This window comes from Lytechinus variegatus, chromosome 1 (assembly GCF_018143015.1).
Source record: "Lytechinus variegatus isolate NC3 chromosome 1, Lvar_3.0, whole genome shotgun sequence".
Lineage (NCBI taxonomy): Eukaryota > Metazoa > Echinodermata > Echinoidea > Temnopleuroida > Toxopneustidae > Lytechinus > Lytechinus variegatus.
The window spans coordinates 42,540,838-42,567,292 of record NC_054740.1 but is presented as its reverse complement, the minus strand read 5'-3'; the positions used below and the strand labels follow the sequence as shown (position 1 = coordinate 42,567,292).

Sequence of the window (26,455 nt, the reverse complement as noted above, 5' to 3'; positions counted from 1 at the left end):
AGCAGAACGATTAATATTTGATTGTGAACATTTTCATTTTGAGGCAAAAAAAAGGTTGAACTGGGTTAAAAATAGACTCAAGTAGTTACAGTTTTAATAATAATTCCATCAGAACTTCTTTACAACGGAAAAATTTGCTACCCAATCATCAGAAGTCCAGATCTAGATCCATCTTTGGGTGTTACTGACTTTTTTTCGTGTACCAAAATCTAAATATCCCCCAAAAGTAAGTGCATTCTTCTGTCCGTGTTTATGATTACTTTGGTACAAACTCTTAAATAGCCCAAAAGTGGATCATGTCCATCCGTGTGTTGCTGATTTATTCATTTGTTTATCAATTTTTTTTTTGAAGGGCCAGAAATCTCAAAATCTCAAAAAGTGAGTTACATCCTTCTGTACGTACATGTAGGTGATAATTAATTTCATAACAATCAAGATGCCCGAAAATTGAGCAACGTCCTTCTGTAGGTGTGACTGATCATTTAGGTACCAGGGGCGGTATTCTGGAACACTGTCATAATTTTTGGCATTTCTCTCTGAGATGTGACACCACTATGATTGTCACAAATCAGTATTCTGAACTTTGCCTTTTCCCTGCCATATCTCTTTATTATAGTTCCTGCCCATCTTTTCAGAGGCAAACCAATCAAAATCACTATTGTTACCAGAGGGAGCCCTTCTAACCAATAGGAAGGCCTGGTGGCACGTGAGGTGTATCCTCAATACAGCAGCTGGCATCGTGCAACTGTGCATATAATGATGCCCTTAATTACAATGAGTAATGTCCTTCTGTGGGTGTGTTCGATCACTTATGCAACAAAATACAGTTACCGGTATGTAGTTATGTCCTTCTTTTATAGGTACATGTATTAATTAGGTACTGTACCAAGATCTCAAAATAGCCAAAAAAGTGAGTTACATCCTTTTGTTTGTGACCCCTAGAGAAAGTGACATACCTTGTTGAGGCACTGAACAATGTGAGAGAGATCAAGCCATGGGGAACCATTCTCTTTGACCTGATGGAATAAGTGATCTCTAAAGAGCTTGAGAAGGTAACGGTCACCAGTCTCCGCCCACTGCACATCACCATGGAATCTACAGGAATGAAAGAGAATGGTATGATGGTAAAACAGGGACTTGATTGAATAAGTGATCTCTAAAGAGCTTGAGAAGGTATCGGTCACCAGTCTCCGCCCACTGCACATCACCATGGAATCTACAGGAATGAAAGAGAATGGTATGATGGTAAAACAGGGACTTGATGGAATAAGTGATCTCTAAAGAGCTTGAGAAGGTAACGGTCACCAGTCTCAGCCCACTGCACATCACCATGGAATCTACAGGAATAAATGAGAATGGTATGATGGTAAAACAGGGACTTGATGGAATAAGTGATCTCTAAAGAGCTTGAGAAGGTAACGGTCACCAGTCTCCGCCCACTGCACATCACCATGGAATCTACAGGAATGAAAGAGAATGGTATGATGGTAAAACAGGGACTTGATGGAATAAGTGATCTCTAAAGAGCTTGAGAAGGTAACGGTCACCAGTCTCCGCCCACTGCACATCACCATGGAATCTACAGGAATAAATGAGAATGGTATGATGGTAAAACAGGGACTTGATGGAATAAGTGATCTCTAAAGAGCTTGAGAAGGTATCGGTCACCAGTCTCCGCCCACTGCACATCACCATGGAATCTACAGGAATGAAAGAGAATGGTATGATGGTAAAACAGGGACTTGATGGAATAAGTGATCTCTAAAGAGCTTGAGAAGGTAACGGTCACCAGTCTCCGCCCACTGCACATCACCATGGAATCTACAGGAATAAATGAGAATGGTATGATGGTAAAACAGGGACTTGATGGAATAAGTGATCTCTAAAGAGCTTGAGAAGGTAACGGTCACCAGTCTCCGCCCACTGCACATCACCATGGAATCTACAGGAATGAATGAGAACGGTTTTCAGTAATTTATTTATTTTTCATTCATGTTCACATTCACAAACATATATATGAGATGCATTCATGCATAGAGTGATATATGATTAAGGCATACATGTGAATATTAAAAAAAATATGCTTATTTATAGAACACAGAGGTCTTGCAACATAAGGTTGAACTTGAAGATTGAGTTATTTTATAACCATTAATGACTGTAAAAATAGGAGAGTAATGGAGAAGTTGGAGCAAAACGATATATCTTGTGTATAACAATTTATGTAATGAATATTTATTCTGTTACACAATTTTTTGCTCAAAGTAACAACCTATATGGGAGCCTAATGTTCTACAAGCTCTGCTTTTTTTATTTATGCTCCTTACTTTTGTGACATTCTGTAGTGTACCTTGTGTTAAATATAGGAATGCCAATTGGAATCGACCAGAGGGCCTGAAAATCACCTAGAATACAATATTTTGTACACAAAATGATAAAACTATGGCCTAAACAATAAATTGCCAGAGCCTGAATTCAGGCTTTTGCCTGAAGACTGGCATGACCTGGTTGAATACTTATGTTAAGTTGTTGATTTGATCTTGATACGCTAAGTTTATGAATACATTTTGTTATGCGTATTATGCTATTTGTTTTAAAAATGAAATAAATAAACAACGAAAATATGCGAAGGAAAAGAGGAGAGGAAGGCAGAAGGAGAGAGACATGGGTGGACGACAGCAAAATAGAGAAAGACTAGAACCAGGAACAACAAGCGAGGTAAAAACAGATAAGGTGACAGACAGCAAGAGAATCAGATGAATAAAGGGGAGAAAAATCAAGAGAAAGAAACAAGACAGAAAGACTCATTTATAAACATGTATCACCTCAAAAGAAAAAAAAGCAAAAGTAGAGGTAATAGTATAATAGAGTGCTTAGAATATTATTTACCTGCGTTACGGTTGTGTAACAGGTAAATGTTGTTTGTTTCATTAATGTTCGTAAACCTTGCAGGAATGCATAGTCAATGCGGTTCAAAGCCTCCGTGGAATGTAATTACAAGTGCATTGGTGCAGTGGAGCGCGGAAAGAATGGATAACGCGCGTTAAGGATACGTTGGGTGTATCATTCTAGCTTGTTCTCTTCGTTACGACAAACTTACAGAATTAAAAATCTGCAAAGTGAAAGTATTCAAATCATTACAGTTCATAATAATCTTATAATCAAATCAAGGGGGGGTTTTGCAAAAGTCTTTCACAGTTTTTCCAGAGTCTTTTGCTCATCGAGTTTTATCTCTGGTTTTTCAACTGGTCTGACTTGTCGCATAATATAGGGTAAGAGGTCGGTTCATGTGTCACTATTACTCTTCAAGAAACGGTGTATATGTAATGTCATAGATTCATAATATCTATCAAGAACGGAAAAGGCAGGTGGCACGCTTATAGTGCCTTTCTGGAAGTCAGCTTGTTTTTGGCCTAAGATTTGGGATGGTGAAAGATTTCGAGTCTTTATTAAAGATTACGAGATTATCTCTTCAAATTCAGTTACCAAAGGCAAAGGCAAAAATGGTATTTTTGGAAATGCTAAGAGTAATTTTAATCTAATTGCTTTTAAGGTACGATTCTAGATCAGACGCATGTTTTTTCTTTTACACGAATACAGGTCTAAATGTCAAGGAGACTATCTCTGGTTTGCTGCATGATACCGGCGTGAAATCCCCGAATCTTGAGAAGCTGACGGGCGTTATTTCAAGCCAACTTATCGGAGCGAGGAGCGAAGGTACGTCTTCAAAATACATGGCAGCATTTCAGATATTGTTTTCAACAAATCTTTTGTTTCTGTAAATATTCATAAGAGTAAAACCTATCAATATAGAAGAGGTAATGAAGTTTTTATTAGAAGAGGGAATTCTAGTGCTTATCCTATCAAGGTTCTAAGAAAATACATTGATTTAGCTGGTATTGCGGAATGTTCTGATCATTATCTGTTCAAGCCTGGATATTGTAATAAAGGGAAGAGATTTCTTGTGAAGAAAAATAAGAAAATCAGTTACACTAGAGCTCGGGAAACGGTGGTAGAAAGGATGAGGGAAGTTCGTGGCCAAGCAAACTTAGGTTTGCATTCTCGAAGAGCTGGTGGGGCTACAGCAGCCGCCAGGGCATCTGTGCCAGATAGATTGTGGAAAAGACATGGACGATGGAGGAGTGAGAATGGAAAAGATGGATACGTTGACGAAAGTATCAGCCACAAATTATTGGTTACAAAATCGTTGAATTTGTGATTCTTTACATATCAATAGTAATTGAAAGCTAGTAGAGGTAATATTCATAAATAAAAAAAAAAAAAAAATTACTAGTATTTTACCATCCCTAACATAAATGTGGAGGTATGCTTATGGTTTTTATATTTTCAGAAAGAAAGGCCACTAGGCATTGTTAATTGAGATTCGTTACTTTAATGCCTCGATAGCCACTGTCAATCACCTAGAAACATTAACAAAATGGATTCAGTTTCATTTCAGTATTTTGAATGTCATGTGCTTTACAATTCAAAAGTCCAGTTCGACAAGATTGGTATCCTAATCAAGATCGATATTATTGGGGAATATTGGGGAATATTGGGGAAGAAGATTTATATAAAGAGTGTTTGCCAAATATGATCCATTTTTAATCTGGCTTTAAGGATTCAATTCAGTGCTAATGGTAATTCAAATTCAAACAAATAAGTTATAGTAAAACTAAATATTTTACTTATAAGATTTAGATAAAATTTTTGATACATGATCGATGCTATAATAATAATATTTATATACATGCATATTGTAACGCTTTTTATGTTGCTCGGTTACCAATTCAATTAACTGCCTACTATCTGTTTTTCCTCCCCGCTTTGCCCCCGTTCTTTGAAATCTAGTCGTCGGGCAAGCTATATCCATATATTGTGGTTAGAAAGAGTCTCTTTTATGTATTACTAAATGAATGAATGAATAAATGAAAGAATGAATGGATTTAGGATGTGAGGATTTTACAGAAATTATAGAACAGACTATTATTTACCTGCGTTACGGTTGTATAGCAGGTATATGCTGTTTGTTTCGTTAATGTTCGTAAACCTTGCAGGAATGCATAGTCAATGGGGTTCGAAGCCTCCGTGGAATGTAATTACAAGTGCATTGGTGCATTGGTGCATTGGAGCGCGGAAAGAATGGATAACGCGCGGTAAGGATACGTTGGGTGTATCATTCTAGCTTGTTCTCTTCGTTACGACAAACTTACAGAATTAAAAATCTGCAAAGTGAAAGTATTCAAATCATTACAGTTCATAATAATCTTATAATCAAACTTAAAGGGGGGTTTTGCAAGTCTTTCACAGTTTTTCCAGAGTCTTTTGCTCATCGAGTTTTATCTCTGGTTTTTCAACTGGTCTGACTTGTCGCATAATATAGGGTAAGAGGTCGGTTCATGTGTCACTATTACTCTTCAAGAAACGGTGTATATGTAATGTCATAGATTCATAATATCTATCAAGAACGGAGATCTGCAAGTTTGATATTTGTTTTGTCATATATAATAAAAACGGTCGGTCGGCTCCTTGTCGTCGGGCAAGCTTTATCCATATATTGTGGTTAGAAAGAGTGTCTTTTATGTATTACTAAATGAATGAATGAATGAATGAATAAATGAAAGAATGAATGGATTTAGGATGTGAGGATTTTACAGAAATTATAGAACAGACACATTGTATCAAGCATTATAAAAATGATGCACTTTATCATTATTATTATTCCCATTGTCCACAACTTGATGTTCTGTTGGTATGTTAGACAGCAACCGGACTTCTTCCAATCACCTTTAAAAACGAAGAGATTAAATGAGGAATTTGAAAACTTATCCCATACTTACCTGCACAAAGTGGGTTTCTCATATTGAATAAACACAACATCACCTGCATAATCACCTAATTCTTCCAAGACCCAAATAACAATACTATCCCATAATACTTACTCAGGCCTTTCGTTTATGACGCCAAGTTTACAGAGGAGTCTAAAGAGGCGGCTATTTTGGATCTCCCGCGACAACTGTTCCTCTAGAACGTCATTGCACATGAGAGCGGCATCCAACTGCGTGTAGAACCTTGCTCCAATCATAGGCATGATGTCGTTCACAGACCGTGGACGGGGCTGGCTGGTCAGGAGATATCTGGTTTTGTTATGAAAAAAGTTGTATTCAAGAAAATGCAACAGATTTCAAAATATTCATATAGACTTATAAAATGTTACAATAACAATTTCATAGGATATTCACATAGTGCACATTGTTATCCTGAACCTTCAATGCTTTAAAGGGTATTGGCTAACATTATAAACATCTTGTTAAACAAAATATGATCTTTAATCCATATTGTTCATATGGATGACAAAACACCATGGAAGAAAAAAAAATAGTGCACACTCTTTTCAGATATCTGCGACTGAAAAATTATCACTCATTGAGAAAATAAATAGAACACAATCTAGTGTATTTGAGATAAAATTAATACATCACACATTTGCTGTTAGTGGTCTGGCCTGGGTTTAAACATGAGAATACTACTCTATTAAAATAGGAGTCAGTGGGATTTATTAGAATCAGTGCTAATACACTAATCCCCTCTTGATCTTCACTCCAAGCTGATTTAATTGTTTCCTAAAAATAGGCTCCTCAATATGAACAGGAGACCTAGGAGGGATTAAAGAGGCTATTACTAGAAGTTAATCCCCCTATCCCTCACACCTGCCAGTGAAAAGAGGGAGATAACAAAGTGTGTTTTTGTTCCATATTGATTAGTACTTAATGTACATGGCACTACTGGGGCATTGCCTTTCTTCATGCACAAACTGAATATCAACATCACACCCTACATGTAACGAGGCAATCATGCCAGCTAAAAGGAGTGAAATTTTGAACGATCAACAATTTCAAAGTTATTACTGAATATTTTCCGATACCTCATATCCCATTGACTTCAGACCTAAAACATGTTGATGATCTTTGTCTCATAAAGGAAGAACAAACCCAAAGAAAGATGAATTTGACTACTCACAAAACCAGATTCTTGAGGTCGCCCGAATACTGGTGAGCCACAAGGTCAACAGAGGCAGATAACCTTTGACGCTGGATGCTCTGAACTGAATTGCAAGCTAGCGCTAAGATGACCTTCCCGAGAGAGATCAGGTCTTCTTGCTGTAAAAGGACAGGACAAAATGGCTTTCATTAAAGATAAATGCTAGTTGTGGTAATGATTTAAAAATATGTTCAATCAAATCACCACCCTGGTGTCTGTATGTAAAATTTACAAAATATTTGCCTAAGGATTCTAGAAGAAATTGAGTAATTCTTGCGAAATTAGCAAAACAAGCATGGAATTCGAGCAGTGCCAGGTCTTTTCCCAAGCAATAATACACTGTCCCACATGTGCTGATCTGCCTTGATGATTTTCAGTGCAATCGTCTTTTCAGCTAAGATGTCAGATTTCACAAAGTTTATTTTATGTTACTATACCACATCTAGATCTACGATAAATTAGGGACAATTTGGTCTCATCCCAAATGATCAAAAACTGAATCATCTACAACCTGATCATCTTCATATCAATCCTGACATCCAAGAAATAGGAACAAATTACTAAAAAAATTCCATTAAAAGGAACATTATCAAATTTTGTAATCTATTCTAACAAGGGCAAAACTCAGCTGGACGATGTACGTACAGATCAAACTCTCAGGCAGGAGCCTGTTAAGACATCCGCTGCTCCCTGTGGAGGAAGACACAGGTTAAATGGCAATCCCCCCCTAAGAAAAGGGATTATCATCTATACAGTGCGAATCAAGAAAAGTTCACACTTTGAAAAAGCCCTGGGAATGAAAAATATACAACATGTGGGTAATTTTTTCACATACAATCTTGGGTTTGGGTCTCATCTATCCAATGAAAGTAAAAGTTTTGACAGAATGTTACATTTGAGTGAGCACTGTCCACTTTTGTAAAGCTCGCAGAAATCTGTTTGCGCAGAAAAGCTCGTTACCCTGCAAAACATTTCTCATACATTTCCCTTGCCCTTTTAGTCAATTGAAATCAAACAAATACATTCAAGCATTTTGTAACAATTTTGCCACGGTGACCCAAACCAAAATTTTAACACTTAGTAAGCACAACCTTTACCCTTTTTGTGCCAGCTGGATCTGGGAATCTGAACAAAAGTTTAAATCAGACATCTCCAGCATCTTTTCACTAAGTTTTTATCATTTAAAGTGTTTTTTTTTCCCATTTTTCATTTAATACTCGTTTCTCCACTCTTTTCCCAAGTTGACAATGATTAACAAAATGAAAATTAAGCCTAAGCCATTTCATGTAAATCACAGCTCATTGTAATGCAAATATCATCACGATGGCCTTGGTGTGTGGGGGAGTGGGGTGGTGCGCAATGCACTTTTCAAAGTGTTTTGGACAAGGAAACAAGTTAAAAAGGGTAAAAGATATCTTCAAATCAATTTTAATAGCTAAATTCAACGTGTTCTTCATGATTAAGGTATACTTTTATCACATAACTATATCAAAGTTCTGTGCAAATCATTTTTCACCAACTTTTCAAAAGTAAGTGGTGCTCACTCAAGCGGAAATTTTTTTCAACAGTTATATCGTCATTTGCTTAAATGGATCTGTACCAATGTTAAAATGTGGAAAAATCTTCAGGATATTACAAATATATCATTTTACAGGATTTTTTTCTAAGTGTAAACTTTTTTTTGATACGCACTGTATAGAATGTTCTAGGGATGCATTAAAACGCATATGTTGGTCTGCATCAATTGCCCGTGCAGTATCAGAGCGTATCTCTAAAAAGGACCGAAATCCGACGAATATCACATAGGCATCTGTACAAAATTTGCTATTGAATATGAGAGCATATTCAACAGTTTGTGCACGAATGAGTGAAATATACAACACGTACAACAATGAAAGCAATGTGATGCGCAGCATAGATCACAATTATGCTAAAATTATGTCATAATGAACTACATGTAAGTCGCATGTCAATGACCAAAATTGATCCTAAAGTAATGATGCCATAATGTAATAAGTGATATGACTTATTAAATCAAATTTCTCCTTTTTTTGGGGGGGTGTATAGATGATAATTATATTGGATGGCTTTATCTCATGAAATACCAGAAATATTCCACTCATTAGGGCCAATATTTTCCAAAACTCTAAATTATTTCTGGAATTCCATTCTGAGCTATCCAATATAGTATAAATATGCTAAATATTGTGGAGCGTTGTGGCCCAGTGGATTAGTCTTCTGACTTTAAAACAGAGAGTCGTGGGTTCGAATCCCTGCCATGGCGTAATTTCCTTCCGCAAGAAATATTCATCCGCAATGAGCTGCACTCAACCCAGGTGAGATGAATGGGTAACTGATAGGAATTTATTCCTTGAAATGCCACCGTGCTGTAAAAGGCTGCGGGGCTAAAGTCAGGGTAATAATATCCAAGTCCTTTGGAAGCGCATAGGGACGTTATGACATGATGCGACATGCGCTATACAAGAACTGCATTATTATTATTATTATTATGCTATTTAATAGGAACACTTGGCAGGCAAATTGGTCTAATATCCACCTGGGGACAGTTTCATGTACATTTTTGTCCGACAAGCTGTTAAGTCTGACATTTCTCCTTGATTCTGATTGGCTGAGAAGCACTGTTCCTATGGTAACTGTCGGATAAAATGCCTGACAAGTTCTTAATGAAACACTCCCCTGGTCTTACACGACATAGTCTATATGATGTGATGAACTGTTGAACCAAATGTCACTTTCACAAAGTGCACAATAATGTGCAGACAAAGTTGAAATAGATCATAGGGCATTAGACTATCAATCAGGGGTGTGAGTGAGTGGTCACAAATAAAAAGATCTGAAAAAGCAGAAGAGTGTTGAAAATGTCTGAAATAGAAAAAGCTCCCACACTTTTTGTACTGAGGAAAGCCAAAATAAGCTGAAATTCAGCTGGAAATCAAAACCAAAAAATTGGCAAAAAATCTGAACTCTCACACCCTGATCAATGACCATTAAGTGGGAATTATACCAAGTGTAGTGTAGACCAAATGTCAATTGGACCAAAGATAGCACATGTAGTCCAAATGTGTTTTAGACTATCCAAGAAAGAGATCAAATACTTCTAGACCAAGTGAATATCAACCCATTATTCCTTTACTCTGAGATTACAAGTGAGATTACAAGATACAGTTAACAATCACAACTTAAACCTGACAGTTGATTTCAGTCAGCTTCATGAAACTATTAGTAAGTTATGCATATCTCTAAGCATGGCTACCAACCTCTTTGCATTTTATTTTTCCTGTTTTAATACGAAGGGAGGTCATGTCCCATGTCCGATAACAAATATCAACTTCTGACCCAATTGAGGACAATTTTGCTTCTGCACATTTTCCCCATCATCGTCATTGTTGGTGTCTCCATCATTGCTATCTTCAGCTGGTAGAGGCGATGGGCAAATTATCACTTACAAGGCAATATCATCATCACCATTATTTTCACCATCACATCTATCAAAGAGCTTTGGCATTGAGATTGACTGTAAACTGGTCTTGACAAGATGACGATACAATTGCTTAAATTTAAGCTTCCCTATACTTTATGCTCACCTGATAATGCGAGATCATGGCAAGAGGGTTTGACTGGCTGGGGTCAAAGGTCAACACATCAAAGATACCCACGCAGTTGACCCTTAACCTTGACTTGGACAGGATGAGGATCTTGGTGGGGTCCATGACCCGGCAAGCCAGGCCAGCGGTGTGAATGGCACGTAGGGCGGAGCTCAGCTGGACGATGTACGTCCAGATCAAACCCTCGGGCAGGAGGCCAGCACTGTGCCCTCGCGGCCCGTTGAGCCCTCCGCTGCTCCCGCCTCCTCCTCCGCCCCCTGTGGAGTACAGTACACAGACAGAAGCAAGTTAGTTTCAAATGCTAAATCTACACTAAATCAATCAAATTAGCTTGAGTCATCTTTTAACACTGATGCCACAGTCGAAACAAACTCCAGAATGACCAAATCTATTTTGGTATTTTTCAAATAACAAGCCTACCATTGGTCGGTTTGGAGTTAGCTTCATTGGTGTGAATGAGGCTATACAAACTTTGCAGGTGTATTCAGACCGCCTCAAAGTTCGTAATTTCCAGGTATTCTCTGATCGTGAAATCTGCCCTGATCTACCCCATCAGAAAATACCAGGAATTTTCGGCAATGTGAAAGCAAATTACTTGTAATATCCCGAATAGTAGGTACTTGCCAAAATTACAAGAACTTTCACAGGAATTTTTCAAGGTTGTGGGGATTTTGGCAGATGTGAAAGCAAATTATGAGAACTTTCTCAGCTGTGCGAAAAGTTGGGTGCGAAAGCCGTGGCCTCGCCTGCTAATTAGACCACAATGCGCATGCTCGTAATTGTGAGAACTTACCCCAAAAGGGTCAGCTACAGGTAAGGGTGTATGCAAAAAATCATTATTGATTGTTTTGAGGCCTGAACAAGTTCTCGTAATTTAACAGGTATTCTGGAGATCGAGGTGGTCTGAATACATCTTACGAAGTTGATTACATATATGACAGTCCAACTTGAAACTAACAAAACCATTGTTTCAAGTGTTTGTGGACCTTTGTTTTTAATAATATTCTTGACAATAATCATTCAACATTCCCACAATGAGACCTTTGAAAGACAACCTAGAATACTCCTACCTCGAGATCCAGGGAAAGGACTACTGTGGCCTTTGCGGAATGAGCTTAGACCGCCGGAATGACCGAAATGCCTTGACATGAGTGTGGTAGCACCAGGGTGGTAGTCATGTACAAAAACAATGGCTGAAAAAAAGAGAGACGACAGTTTCAAACCGACATGCATTTACCTGTAAAATTAAAATTACTTGACTATGAATTTAAGTTCAGGGGTTTGTTTCAAAAAGATGAAAGTGTGACAACTCCCAGTTGTGTGTGGCATATTATAGAAATGATACTTAAGAGCACAAGCTTGGGCCGAGAGCTTTTGAATAATATTGTGGATACTCAAGATGTCTGCATCATCACTATCACCAAAGAAAAAAATATGTGCTTTATTTGTTTTATAAATGGGTCAGCAGAATGAATTTAAAGTGAAAGTTTTTTTTCAATCCCCTCCAAAGTTTCTAAGATCGCACAGACTACATGTAAGTATCTGCAGGCATATCTACTGGTATTTTAATATGGATAGCTCATGGATAGGACTTGTTCTTTGTTTTAAACTTACAATGCTCTCCAAAAGCTTTAGTTGAGAAGACTTCTCTTAAGGATACAATGTTTGAGTGCTGAAGCTTCTTCCATTTATCTACTAGCACCATCCACTGTGTGACTCCAACTCGAAAACCTGGAAAATAAGGGAGGTTAAGTGTCAGCAAGCATGTTGGAATATCATTTGCATCCCATACACCAAATCATCATCTTCATCATTGCCATCATCGTCAATGTCAATGTTTTTATCATATTTATCATCAACATGATATTTATCATTACCTTGACCATCATCATCATTGATATCATCATCACCATCAATATCATCATCATCTATTCAATATCTTTACGGCCATAATCGTCATCACCATTAAGGTTATCATGTTCACCATCATCAGAATCATGATCATTGCCATCATCAACATCGTCGTTATCATCATCATCATGACCATCACCATCGCCATCACATTCATCATAATCATCAACGTCATCATGGCATGTTGATGATGATCACCACCACCACCACCATCATCATTTTCATCATCATCATCTTCATCAATATCATTATCATCATCATCTCCATCAATATCATCACCATCATCATCTCCATCAATATCATCTTCATCATCTTCATCATCATCATCATCTCCATCAATATCATCACCATCATCATCATCTCCATCAATATCATCATCATCATCATCATCATCATCATCATCATCATCATCATCATCATCATCATCCCACTACCATCACCATCATCACAATTACCATGTATTCTCCTAAGGCAGTAGAGTTTGCTGTCCTTCTTGTTGACAGCCTTGTAACATGTGGTGGTGTAGCCAAAGGTACTTGACTTGTCCATAGGTGTCTTGGGTGAAGGTTCCAGAGGAAACAGAGAGTGGTAGTTGTCCACTTCTTGTGGGATATCTGGAAGAGATCAAAGCAAACAAAGATCTTCTACGATGGCAGTCTTTTTGTCAAAGATGTTTTCTGTATGTGGGCAATTCTCCTCATCATATATTAACTGATCCTCAGTGATATTAACGATCTATATCAACAATTTCCTTCAAAGTACCTGCACATGCTGCGAGGGGTACTTTTTGTGTGAGTAGCTGATCATTGCTTCCCAGCACTCAGCACTCAAAATCCCTCTCAGCTGTCCACCTGCTAACCATTGAAATCGATCCATGCTTTGTAAAAACAATTTTTAGAACTTGGTAGAGCTAGAGAAACGATAAAATTCACACTTTCACAATCGGCTAAGTTACAAAGCCTTAAAAGTAGCGTTTAACCCTAGCAAATTTCCTCACTGGGCTTGAACTCTGAGACAGACATATCACATCCTCATATGTGCTTCAAAATATTAGGCTTGAAAAAATTCTGAAATGAAATGGGTAGCTTTCGGGGACTGAAAACACTGGATTTAAAATAACCTTGTAGTGTGACCGCTAGCACTCTTTCTTATTGCCAGGGGAAAACTACGCATTGATAACACAGCAAAGTGCAATATATGGTAAGGTGCAATGGTCACATCAGCATGCGTACCTGGGTGTTCTGTGAGGTCCAGCTGAGTAAGGGCTTGGGCCTGCTTGTTCAGGACATCAATCTTGAACTCTTCGTCCATGAAGAAAGATGGTCCATTCACATTCCTCTTCATGTAGTCCACATGGGCAGGTGTCGACGGATAGACATGGTATGTTGGCAGCACCTGCACATTTAACGTGTGAAATGAATAGAGTACAGATACCATGAGGACACCCCTTCATAATGTGCCGTTCAGCTTGGTGATTATCAAAGATGATGGGGCTGCTATAGAATGCTTCCTCATTAATAATGATAATAACATTGATACACTGCTATCTATTTACAAATCTGTCTATCTACATGTATCTATCTATAAATCTATCTATCTATCAATCTATCTAACTATCTGTCCGTCCATCCATCTGTCTGTCTGTCTGTCTATCTATCTGTCTGTCTGTCTATCTATCTATCTATCTATCTATCTATTCTGAGGCTCACTATTATCATTAACTTGCTTTTAGATAGAGCTGCACCCAAATGCCTGAAAGCGCCCTGGAAAACTAAAAAGAAAGAGCCCAGCAAAGTCCCAGAGTCCAGTGGAGACTGTGATCTGGTGAGCTCAAACAGGAGTTTTATTTTTTCATTTTTCACTGAATAGGAATATTCTAAAGGGGTTAACCAAACTATTCTTTAATGATTTTGATTAAAACATTTTGTGGTATATTTTGACTCTGAAGTATTAAGTTATTTTTTTGTATTTTGTGAACAGAAAAATGAATGTCATATATTTGTAACTCTACATTATAACTTACAATGCCAGCATTGGGTTGAGCCTGTGACATGTTCGACATCTGGTCGTCCGTATAGAAGTAGGTGGTACCCCCGATGTTCTCTTGAGTCACCCCGGGGTATTGGGCAGACCCCTTGGACTTTGCTGCACCGTCCATCTCGATTGGCGTGGGGGCAGGGGCTCGCCGGAACTCCTTTCGGCTGGTGTTGGGTGAGCCACCGGGAGAGTGGAGGGGTGAGGCACCGGCTGACAAAGAACCTGAAGGTTGAATGGCAAAGGTCAAGTAGGTGCAGTCCTTCACGTTTATAAATTTGTGGAGCTCAATAAATCACTCTCCTTATTTTTTGAGGAGCTCAATTGAGCTCCTCAGAATCGCTCTCTGTGAGGAGCTCAAATCAATTCATTACAATACATGTATGATAAATAGCAGTTTTTCTTAACATTGTATATATGCAATAGCTGTGTCAGCTTAATATTAATTAATCTGGTGAAACTAGGCCTGGGACACGTCAGTACGTTTACAAGATGTCGTAAGTGCTCCTGCTCAAAAAAAAAAAATGAAAAAAAAGGAAAAATTTTCATATTTTACATCTTTAAATCCATGAAATTGTCTTCTTCTTTCCATAATTCCTTGAAATTACTTTGATTTAGTTGAAAAATATCAGAAAAATAAAGAATGTTCACCTCTTTCCCGACTCTGATTTGAACTTACCTCGGTAAATAGTGTAGTCCCACATGTAGACTTCCATGGTGTTGCCATGAAAATCTACATATGGGACTACATGGGACTGCAATATTTACCGAGTTTCAATTAAAATCAGAGTCGGGAAAGAGATGAATATTCTTCCTTTTTCTGATAGTTTTCAACTAAATCAAAGTTATTTCAAGGAATTATGGAAAAGAGAAGGCAATTTCATGGATTTAAAGATGTGAAATTTGAAATTTTTTCAATTTTTTGGAGCGCGATTTTTTGCTCTCCTTATTTTTTTTAAGGAGCGCGGTAGGAGCGCCGGCGTAATCGCGCTCCTCAAAAATGAAGGTCTGTAGGTGATGTAGCAATGCTCAATGTCAAAAGAATAGTCAAGTTCTGACTGATATTAACAAAATGCTTATTCTGGCAAGGAATGTGTCTACTGCCAACCAACACAAAAAACATATATAGTTCATGAATATTCAATCCATCAATTAAGCTAGAATCAATGATCAACAGAACTTAGGAGAGTTCAATAGAAATTTTGGTTACTCTCACCCAATCTTGATTGCAGATGGTTCTATTAAAAGTCAGGAGTTGATTACAGTACAGCACATTTTGAAGGAAAATGTTGACAAACACACTCACAAGAACATTGAAGGCCATTGATGTGAATGCCCGTTGTACCCTTTTTTATTTTTTCCATTTGTGTTTGTAATATACGTAGAGAACATGCCCCATAAAGACATAGCCTTGCCCTAAAAATTTCAAATCTTAAGGCCTATCTGTACTCACCAGACACAAAATCACTGCTCATTAATCCTCCTGCAGTCGTTCTGGGTATTGCGCTGGCTACATGGGCTTGACTGACGGTCGTCGGTAACATCGAGCTTCCCTGGCTCAATGGCCTAGGGACAAACTCCGGCACTCCTGGAGTAAGGCTCTTCAGCTTGGACTGTGGCTTGAACTCGTTCAGGGAGAGAGGCCCGGTGTCTTTCGTCGGTGTGACGGGAAGCGGGGGAGGGGGAATAGACATGGATGAATGAGGCGGCTGCTGCGGGGGAGGCTGGAAGTCACCCCGGCTGTTCCTCGGTTGGAACTCTGATTTGGGCGTGTTCTGGGCTCCAGGTACAAACTCCATCCCCTATGGAAAACAAGAGAGAGAGAGAGAAGATGCATAAAAATTCGGTTTTACTATAAATGGGCTTAAAGGTGACAGAATGTACATTTAACTCTCAAATGCAATTCGGGAAGATTCATTTAAAGAATTCCTTTAAGATCTATAGAAAAAAAATCCAAAAGAAATTCCTTTTTTGAAATAAAGTCCACTTGAAACGTGGGTCATATATGTATTTCCAGTGTCTCACTTACCTCTAGAGCCATGTTGAGATGCATGTTGGCGAAATTGGAGCTCAAGTCATTTGAACTTAATGTGCTACCACCTGCAAAAAAAAAATCATTGAAAGACAGGATATCTTGTTATCACAGGATAAATTAAACAGAATACTAGCACCAGCAAGCTAGCCTCAATAATGATGCCCCCCCTCCCTCCCCATGGCATACATTGGGTGATTGAATATGGAGAGGGGCAGGGCTCGAATTAGGGATTCAAGAGGGCAAGGATACTTTTAATAGGGCACTTTATATAAAGGAGAGGGAGGCAGTGTTCTCTTCAAGGGTCATCCAAGGCTATTAATACTGGGCATCAATAGTATGTACTTTTCAATGGGACACGTGCACTGGATTACCATAGGGCACCAAGGCTTCAGGCAAAAGGGTACTTTGGGGCCTTAAGTCTACAAATATTTGCAAGGGCAACAAGGCCATTCTGAGGGAATCGGAAGTCATGGCCTTGGGCTAATTTGAGATGGGGAAGGGGGACACCCATCAACCTTTCCCCTTTTTTCAGTACTAAGAAAAGACAACTCAGAGCAAGAGCATACTATTCACTTAAAATCATAATGCTGGCTCATCCAGTATAAGATTGGAACTTGATTGCCCATTTAGACTTAGTACGAGCATAGAAAGCAAACACCAAATGAGCAGACTCATGTACATGTAACATTTGACCCTGAAAAACCATCTGAATATAAACTATAGAAAACAAAGACTCAACCAAGAAAATGAACATCTCTAATATATTGTACGACTGCTCAATAAATGTATACCAAGTGGTACCATAAGTGTAGTACAAAGCAGAAGATTTAAGACAACATATATATATTTTCATCATAACATACAGGTACAACATGTACATGTACAGTAGTAATTTTTTTTTTCAAACAACTTTTTGATGATGCACATTAGTACATGTAGTTAAAGTTGAGCCGGTAAAGAACAGTACAAAACTTTTTATAAAACTAGGACTAACACACTTGGAGTATTATTCTAGGATAGTTCAAACAAGTTTTGGATTGCAACAACTATCTGTACATGTAAATGTTACAATGTGCAACTCGAATTGGACAATCTCACCATTTTCCATGAACTTCTTAGAAATCAGAAGTCTGTTTAAACACAAATATTGCAACATTGACTGGTTTGACTCAGATGCCCGTATCTGAACTAAATGTAAGCATGCAGATAGATGAGATGCAATACAAGACTTTTCCCCAGTGTATTCTACATGTACAGACCCAATTGCACAAAGCTTTATAAATGATAAGTACAGTGATTTGCACAATTGATTGCGCATATTATTGATAATCAATAATCACACGCTAAGCTTTGTGATACATACAAGCTGAGTACTGTTAAATACCCTTTTCTCAAACCATTTTTTTAAACCTGGATTATCATAATCCTCATACTATCCTTAAACCTGTACCATAATTTTTCTTATTTGCACAAGCCAAATTTTCTTCCTAACCCTGGCTACAGAAATGCTCGCTCTTCTCACGCACAATTCAGTAATCCCAGACTAGTATTAAACAACATTGCCAACTCTTTTGCTCCTTGGGCATACACATGGAGCACCGCCCTTGGCTTGGTCTGTTTTTTTTTCACAGCGACTGCAGTTGCCCGGCTAGCCGTGCAATTTTGCAGGGCCAAATAACCACATACTAGTATACATGTAGATGGGGTTAGCCCAATTTGCAACAAAGTTGTGGAAAAAAAGTGAGCCAAAAGCTTGACCCCAGACTTTAGGTGTGGCTTACATGTTGTTATGCCATTTAGCCAAACCTATACATGTAGTAAATCTGCCTGTGAGAAAAGGGTAGAAGGAATCAACATGAAATAATGGCAACCAACCTGGTTGGAAGATGGGTGTTTCGTCTCTCTTTTGCCCGCTTGGTGCCGAGGATGCCGGTGATCCCGTATATGTTGACAGGCTCGATCCCACTGAATGTGATCGCTTTAATACAATAAAAATTCTAACAATGTAAAGTATACTCAAGAAGAAAACATTATTTTTTGTGAACTTTTGGGGCTGAATATCTCTCTGATTATTGCTTCCCATTTTTCAATTCTATTCTTCTATTACATTTGCCTTCCAAAGGCAGCACAAGTTAGAAATAAAAATGTGACAAATGCATGTATGAACTGATTAACATGAAAGTTTACCATTCTATTAATTTTCTCATGAAAGAGAGAAAAAAAAAATGGGCATAATAATCATACCTGATTGATACACTTCTGACAAAACTCAAATACAAACACACAGAAAAAGAAGCAAAAAAAAAAAAAATGCATTAACCTGTAGCTGAACATCAACAACGATTAATCAAAGTGATGTATTTGTTCACATTTCATGCACTCTATTCAAAATAACTAAAGAAACCACCACAAACGAACAATATTTGCAATAAACATTTTCATGAATTAGTATAGATAAGAATCCTTTTAATTGTCTTTGGATTGTTTATTATACCTGCATAAGATGCTGGAGTTTGCTGGTTTGTGGACCATAGTTGTCACTGTCAAACGGAGCAGTGAAGAAATGATCCGGTGCCATATGAGGGTCTGCCACTAAAAAAGAAACAAAAACAAATGAAAATATAAAACTGCAAGGGTGAAATTTCATCACTCATCTCTCTATCAACACATTCAGGAACTAATTTTTAGATTTAAATTTTTTTTTTTGGGGGGGGGGGGAAGGGGTATCAATTTTCAGATTAGGGTAATTGCTTGATTTTTTTGTGATTTCTTTTTTTTTTGGAGGGGGCCAGCTAGTTTTTTTCTCAAGCAACAAGTATTTATAAAATGCACAGCAGTAACACAAATACATGTATCTTCATCAATACTAATTTTTCTGTGTACGGGCCTACTGAAAATTATTTTCAATATATTCTTGATATTGTTTGTGGCAGATTTGGGGGCAAATCTGGAAGATTGCCCTTAAGCATTCAATTATGGAATTTTAGAATCAAAGGGGCTGTGATGAGGGCGAATTTTGCTTCATGTACAGATACAAATGAAAATATGAAGGTTGTAGTGTAAAGGTCAAAATTCACAAAAAGAAAATGTTTAAGAATTTGCCTTGCCAGGGATACATTTACATGTAGGCCTACACTAAAATCTTTTATCATGCCTCCTAATTCAAATATTGAACACGACTTTGTTTATACTTTAGGCTGTATTCCTGTAGCACAATTTCCAATGGCCAGCTAATCGCAATACCACCCTATTGAATATTTTCTTTAAGTAGTTTAAATGTATATGAATATTTCATCCATAATTACTGACACTGGGAAAAATACTAATTTCTTTTATTCCAGTGCTACTTTTGAGCTCACCGGGACAATTTCGCTACATTGTCTGACGTTTGCATTGGATCCTATGGAAATTTCTGTGACTCTTTTTATTACTTTTCCAGACTCTGTACACTGCAGGGTATTTCAAGGGCAAATTTACCCCGAGCCAAGCAGCCCCCATATAATTTTTGATAATTGATAAAAATATTCAATGGATATCTGAAAAAGAAAATTGTTAAGGAAATCATAAGTACATGTAGGTGACGATGAAGAATATAAATGTATCAAAAATTAAAAATAAAGAGACAAAACTTCATAACAGAACAGTATACTCTTGAAATGATCCAATTCTGAGGACAATCATCATCAGCTTGAAAGCATTTCATGAAGCAAATAATGATTTTCACTGACAACTGATAAGCCCCCGAATTCCTTTTCAGATTTGCTTTGATAATTGGTTAGTAAAAATGGAAAGTACAAATATTCTATTTCTAGACAACACTAATATAAATATTTTACATGTAGGCCCATATCATTATCAATATATGAAAGTAAATTATATGGTACATTAGTACAATATTATAAAATGAAAAATATTGTTGGATTATTTTGAATCCTTACTAGACATTCCAAGCTTATAATACATGTTGCAAACATTTTTATTTAAAATTATGAAATAAGATTGATAAATTTTGCATGAGCCACAAGATATAGAATGGGTACCGGTAAATATTTTGTTGGCACTATCAAGAAATTGGGAACCGTGCACCATTTTTGTACAGTGCTTTAATCCACTCATTCAATGAACAAGGTTATGATATAACCTTGTTCTCAGTTATATCTCCATGTGTGGCAAAATAAGGGTGGCAATGTTTGGCTTATTTTCTTTTTCTTTGGGGCAAATGCTTGATTTTTTTACACTGACAGTTTCCATTACACCTATTATTCATACAACTTGGCTCTTATTTTTGATTCTTGGAATATTTTTTTTTTTAATTAAAAATAGAGATCAAAAATGAAAATTTTCTTGCCATATCACTTTCCATCAATAGAGGGCGTACACAAAAATATGCCCAAAATTCAAGTTTTTGAGTGCTCTGGTGAATAAAAAATTATTCCCAAGTTACTAATGAAAAATAAATTGCATCTGTATGGAAATTAGTAATTTTGGTCACAAAAGTGATATTTTAATGAATTTTTAAAGTGTGTGCTCTGTACAACATGTCCTACCTGTAGCACAGGCAGGGTGGTAGCAGTGAACAAGTGCTTTAATCAGTCACGCACATGGTTTCCTGTTTCTGCCACCATTCCCTTTAAACCCAAATGAGTGCGTACAAATCAACCACACAATTCGGCCAAAGACAAGTTTTGCCTTAATTTATTGAGCAAGGCATGCATAGGCCATAGCTACCTAAACTTAAGTAAGAAGTGCCATACTAATATACTTTAAACTTACGATCCATCTCGAGTTTTTTTTACTGTGACTGTGTCAGTGGTCAGTGTGAGTTTTCTGTTTAAAAGATGAGTTTTCAGTTAGTTTCAGATGAACAAGCCTAATTTAGAATAAAGTCGATGCATGAATGACTGTGCTGTGGCTGCAATCTGACTTAGATCTTTCACATTAACAGAAGATACTCAAATTCAAAAATGCACATCATCATGTCTGTCAATGCTAATTACAGAAATAGCTAGTGCAGTGTGAATTTGACACCTGTCAAGCCCTTCTGAAGAGATCCAGTTCTGTAAATCTTAATTTATCCTGTCCTTGGAGTGTACTCTCACCAACTGCAACACAAATGCACGGGCACAGCCAGTAACACTTGCTCAGCTCAGCTCAAGTCAATGCTGCATGCTGTTTACATTCGCTCCAACACGATTGACTTATGCACTGATGGGGATGGGGGTTGACGCCGCTCGGATCGAAGCCGGTGAGATGCGACACTTTTCCACCGCCTAAATTCTGGATGTTATCTTTCTTGGATTTACAAAATCACAACATTTCACCACTTATCTTGGTACTATGTAGTCCTGAATGGTGGTGAAGTCAACATGGCATTTCCCGAAAGCGATGAATTTAACCTGAAATTTTCCATATGTGTAGATGTATTACGGAGGAGGAGCGTCCATTCATACATGTAGTTCTATATATTACACATAAAAATGCATTGACGATCTCGTAAAAAAATAATAATAAATTTAGTCTACCGTAGATGGGGTACGTAAACGAGAAGGGGGGGGGGGGAGTGGAAGGGGCACTTATGTTCCGCTGAATGGTGACGGGGCGGGATATTGTCCTAAATTTTATCATGTCTTGTGTTTCTGCTGGCTCGAAAAGAGAGACGGGGCGGAAATTGGCGACCAACATACTTTTTTCAAGTAATGAAAAAAAAGGTACTTATATGATAAAATGAATGGATCGAGGGAAAAATGGTATAAAAGAGGCAAGATTATGATTAAAAAAAGATATTTTATGTCATTCAATAAATGAGACAAATTCACACCACGATGAACTCAGGGGCGGATCCAGGATTTTTAAGGGGGCACATTTTCCCGAGGATTTGACAAGCAAAAAAAAAAAAAAACCCGTCTTCACTTTCAAGGGGGAGGGGGTAAACTTCTTTTTTTAAACAGTATTTTACATTACAAATTTGAATTGTGCCTCTCAAGGGGGGGGGGGGCAAGGGCCGGCTTTGCCCCCTCACCGGGTCCGCCAGTGCCTGTACTAAAACCTCAAATGGTGAATTTTACCATACGATTAGGGTGAATATTCCTTTTACTGCCCCGGCTTTATAATCTTCCAATGTCACGAGTGGTTTTCCATTATGAATAAAATCTAAAATATTTTATTTCAAATGTTTCAAAATTCTCAGGATCTAGATCAAGAAGATGAGTGTCACCATGCCCTGGGCGCCATGCAGGGTAGTTTGAAGTGATCTTTAAAATTGACTTCATTTATTTCTCTTCCAGAGATGCGGGGATGCGGCCCAGAAAACTGGCTGTTTTTATGATCATTTTTTTTCAGTGATCCTTTTATCTCTCTTTTATTTTCAACATTTTGTTTCATCAATATAACTTTCCAGGAGCCACCGCGACGCGCCGTCCCCGTATCCTAGGTGATGCCGCCCTTGTATTTTAATAGTAGTACAAGCAACGATCAGTCGAAAGTAAGATTTGAACTCACAAATTAATTTAGACTTCCATAATTTGACTCGTCATCACATCAGATTTTTTGTTGAAAGTAGTATTCATCCCAATATCAATGGAGTCATGAAAACCTTTTGAAGGATTATACGTTTTGTAGGCCAGTAGCCTAGCCGGTGATTTTTTTTTTTTTTTGGGGGGGGGGATTTGTGAAGCGAGCGAGCCCATTTCCCTGCCACAATATAGTTGCTTTCACACAAAATTTAATAATAAAAACTGAAGTGAAATCGAGCAAATATTAATGAAATCTCAAATATTAATTAAATGTTGAGAAAATTCGAGTAAACAGTAAAAACTTTATTGCCAATGAAAGCATTATCTTCAGCATATTTTGTTTTGTTACCTTACCGAAGCCAATATATATATACATATATATATATATATTATCATCGCTTATCATCGAAATTGCTGTAGTGCTATTATAGGCCTGCAATAAACATTATGGAAGAAATAATATTGAAATATTATATATAAAAAAATATTTGCCTCTGAATTGATTATTCATTTCTTCATAATGCATCTTCAAAATTTGATGGGTTTAATCATTCACGAGGGGAACTTTTATCCCCCCTTCCTCACCGGCCCCAATCTTTCTCATTCCCTTCAATCCCCCGGACCCCCCGGCCGGGCCCTCATCCCATCTCCTTCTCAATTACCTTTCACTCACGTACTATTAATTCAGAGGCGGAGTCGGGATATTTTATTAAGGGATGGGGGAGAAGACGAACCTTTTTGGAATTAATGGAGTAACAGGGGTAACACAGATTTTCACGACCAATCATTTTTTTTCTTTTCTTTCACTTTTTATCCCCCCTTGAAAAATATGGGGACCGGTTGTCACTGCCCCTCATAGCTTCATCCCTAAGTTAATTGTTTGAGTTCAATCATGGAAAATCTAATTATACGCAAAATTAGGGGTTTCGGTTTTTAAGAAACGTGTCAGATTGGTAAAATAATGCCTGGAAATCGGAAATAACATTTTGGCCCTAAAAGTTCTAATGCCAGAAATATGGTTAATTTTGGGAAGATAACAAATTTAATAAAAAAAATCTTGCAGTTTTGACACTACAGAGTAGATTCCGATCATAGATTTGAGATTGTAGCACACATGTTTCTTTAATGATGTACAGAAAGCACTTTTGGAAATAATTCAAACCATTTCAAACCAAACCCGACGGAAAAAAAAAATCATTATCGTGTGTGTATTTGAGTTTTGTCAGACGTGTGTCAATCAAATACGATTATTTACGTCTGGGACAGACCTCTAATGTCACCATCGGAAGAACGTGACCAGGGCTCGAACCCCGAACCTCTGTATCAATTTGTAACTTCCCCACAGCTTGGATTACAGGCGCACGCCACAACGCCCAGTTATAATATAATATACACGAAATATGATGAGAGATGGCGCTATTGATGATCCATGAACGAGACATGTGCCTTTCAGGACAATGGAGGAGAAGGAGGGAGAGGGGAGGGGGTGGAGGAGGAGGAGATGATCGATGATCGCTGTAGAATACAGGCATTCATTTTCTGGACCATTTAGAGGTCCATGCTGGAAATATTTATATCTCAATAAATAAAGTAAAATTCACAAAGCAAAATGCTGAAAATTTGATCAAAATCGGATAACAAGTAACAAAGTTATTGAATTTTAAATATTTGCATTATTTCGTTGAAACAGTTCTAGGCATGTCTTTATGAATATTCATTAGGTGGGCTAATGTCATATCCCCACTTGTTCTTTTGTATTTTATCATATGAAATTAGGTTTATTCAAAAATTTTCTACCAAGAACTAAAACAATTGGATTGTCAACTGATTAAGTGCATTAGTTATTTGTCACAACTTTTTTCATCATAATAGAGACACATCATTTACATAATCATGTATGAAAAAATGACACATTTATGATTTCATGTAATAACTTAAGAAAAGGGACAGTGGGGATGTGACATCATCAGCCCACCTAATGAATATTCATGACGATGTGCATATAAATGTTTTCACAAAACATTGATAAACTTTAAAATCCAATAACTTAGTTATCCGATTTTGATGAAATTCTCAGCATTTTCTTCTGTGAATTTTACTCTATTTATTTAGATATGACTATTTTCAGCCCGGAGCATCCCTTTAATGTTATATGGAAAAACAAATAGTTACAACTCCAATACCCCCACGCACTGATACAAACACAATTATTACTATTTTATTTCACTGTTACTGGAATACTTGAAAGAATCTAACAACCGTGTCCATCAGACCACCTAAATCTCCAAAACTTTTGTACAGGTAAATGATCGCTATACATACTCTCACAGCCTTACCACAACAATAAAATAACCAATACAGTTGGAAACTTGGAATGAGTTATAAAACATGACTTTTATTAGAATTAGCTTTCTATGGCACAAATGAAAAGAAATTGATTACACAAAGGAAATATTTCCATTACCTAACTTCTAGAACATTGAAATACCGTACTTTACAATTGTCCTTAGTATTGCTGTAACAATTTTCTAAATTTTGAAAAATAGATTTGTTCTTAATGCTCAGTTTTTTATATTATTCTTATGATTTATACATTGTATGGTGATTCTTGCTCATATCCAAATTGAATACTTTTCTATCTATAGAATCTTACATGTCTTATGGCACAAATGGAAAAATATATATTATAAGCAATCACCTTCATTTTCCAACATTAAGATAAATTCTACTTTTCTATCTATAGAATCTTACATGTCTTATGGCACAAATGAAAAAAATATATATTATCACGCAATCACCTTCATTTTCCAACATTAAGATAAATTCTACTTTTCTATCTATAGAATCTTACATGTCTTATGGCACAAATGAAAAAAAATATATATTATAAGCAATCAACTTCATTTTCTAACAACATTAAGATAAATTCTACTTTTCTAATATCTATAGAATCTTACATTTCTTTTGGCACAAATGGAACAAAATATATTATAAGCAATCACCTTCATTGTCTAACAACATTTAGATAAATTCTACTTTTCTAATATCTATAAAATCTTACATGTCTTATGGCACAAATGGAAAAAAGATATTACACAATCACCTTTCTTTTCGAACAACATTAAGAAAAATTACATTTATCTTAATGTTGTTCGAAAAGAAAAATATTAAGATAAATTACATTTATCTTAAAAAAAAATTGTTTTTATAATTTCAAATTGAATGTTTATCAACACAAGTGGTGTGTTGTATGTCACCTCAGTTGATGGTTTAATCTAAAAAGATAAAATATTCAA

The 26,455-nt window shown here is 37.0% G+C and overlaps 1 protein-coding gene across 4 annotated transcripts in view; it reads right to left on the bottom strand.

Annotated features, from left to right (window-relative positions):
- LOC121414465 (PAN2-PAN3 deadenylation complex subunit Pan3-like) overlaps nucleotides 1-22,128 on the bottom strand; it is a 30,398-nt gene extending 8,270 nt beyond the window's left edge. Inside the window, exons 1-14 of one of the 4 annotated variants that reach the window (XM_041607676.1) lie at nucleotides 21,421-22,128; nucleotides 19,142-19,239; nucleotides 18,523-18,625; nucleotides 16,642-16,712; nucleotides 16,066-16,414; nucleotides 14,602-14,837; nucleotides 13,811-13,973; nucleotides 13,034-13,192; nucleotides 12,282-12,398; nucleotides 11,735-11,860; nucleotides 10,647-10,924; nucleotides 7,021-7,160; nucleotides 5,943-6,137; nucleotides 957-1,095 (exon numbers count right to left, since the gene is read on the bottom strand). In XM_041607676.1, coding sequence (XP_041463610.1) covers nucleotides 957-1,095; nucleotides 5,943-6,137; nucleotides 7,021-7,160; nucleotides 10,647-10,924; nucleotides 11,735-11,860; nucleotides 12,282-12,398; nucleotides 13,034-13,192; nucleotides 13,811-13,973; nucleotides 14,602-14,837; nucleotides 16,066-16,414; nucleotides 16,642-16,712; nucleotides 18,523-18,625; nucleotides 19,142-19,239; nucleotides 21,421-21,427 — 2,181 coding nt within the window. In that variant the 5' untranslated portion in view covers nucleotides 21,428-22,128. Of the gene's footprint in view, nucleotides 1-956; nucleotides 1,096-1,539; nucleotides 1,701-1,791; nucleotides 1,943-5,942; nucleotides 6,138-7,020; nucleotides 7,161-10,646; nucleotides 10,925-11,734; nucleotides 11,861-12,281; nucleotides 12,399-13,033; nucleotides 13,193-13,810; nucleotides 13,974-14,601; nucleotides 14,838-16,065; nucleotides 16,415-16,641; nucleotides 16,713-18,522; nucleotides 18,626-19,141; nucleotides 19,240-21,420 lie in introns of those variants that run through there. The other 3 variants (XM_041607659.1, XM_041607667.1, XM_041607650.1) reach the window with 3 other exon arrangements.
- Between the last annotated feature and the right edge of the window lie 4,327 nt (nucleotides 22,129-26,455).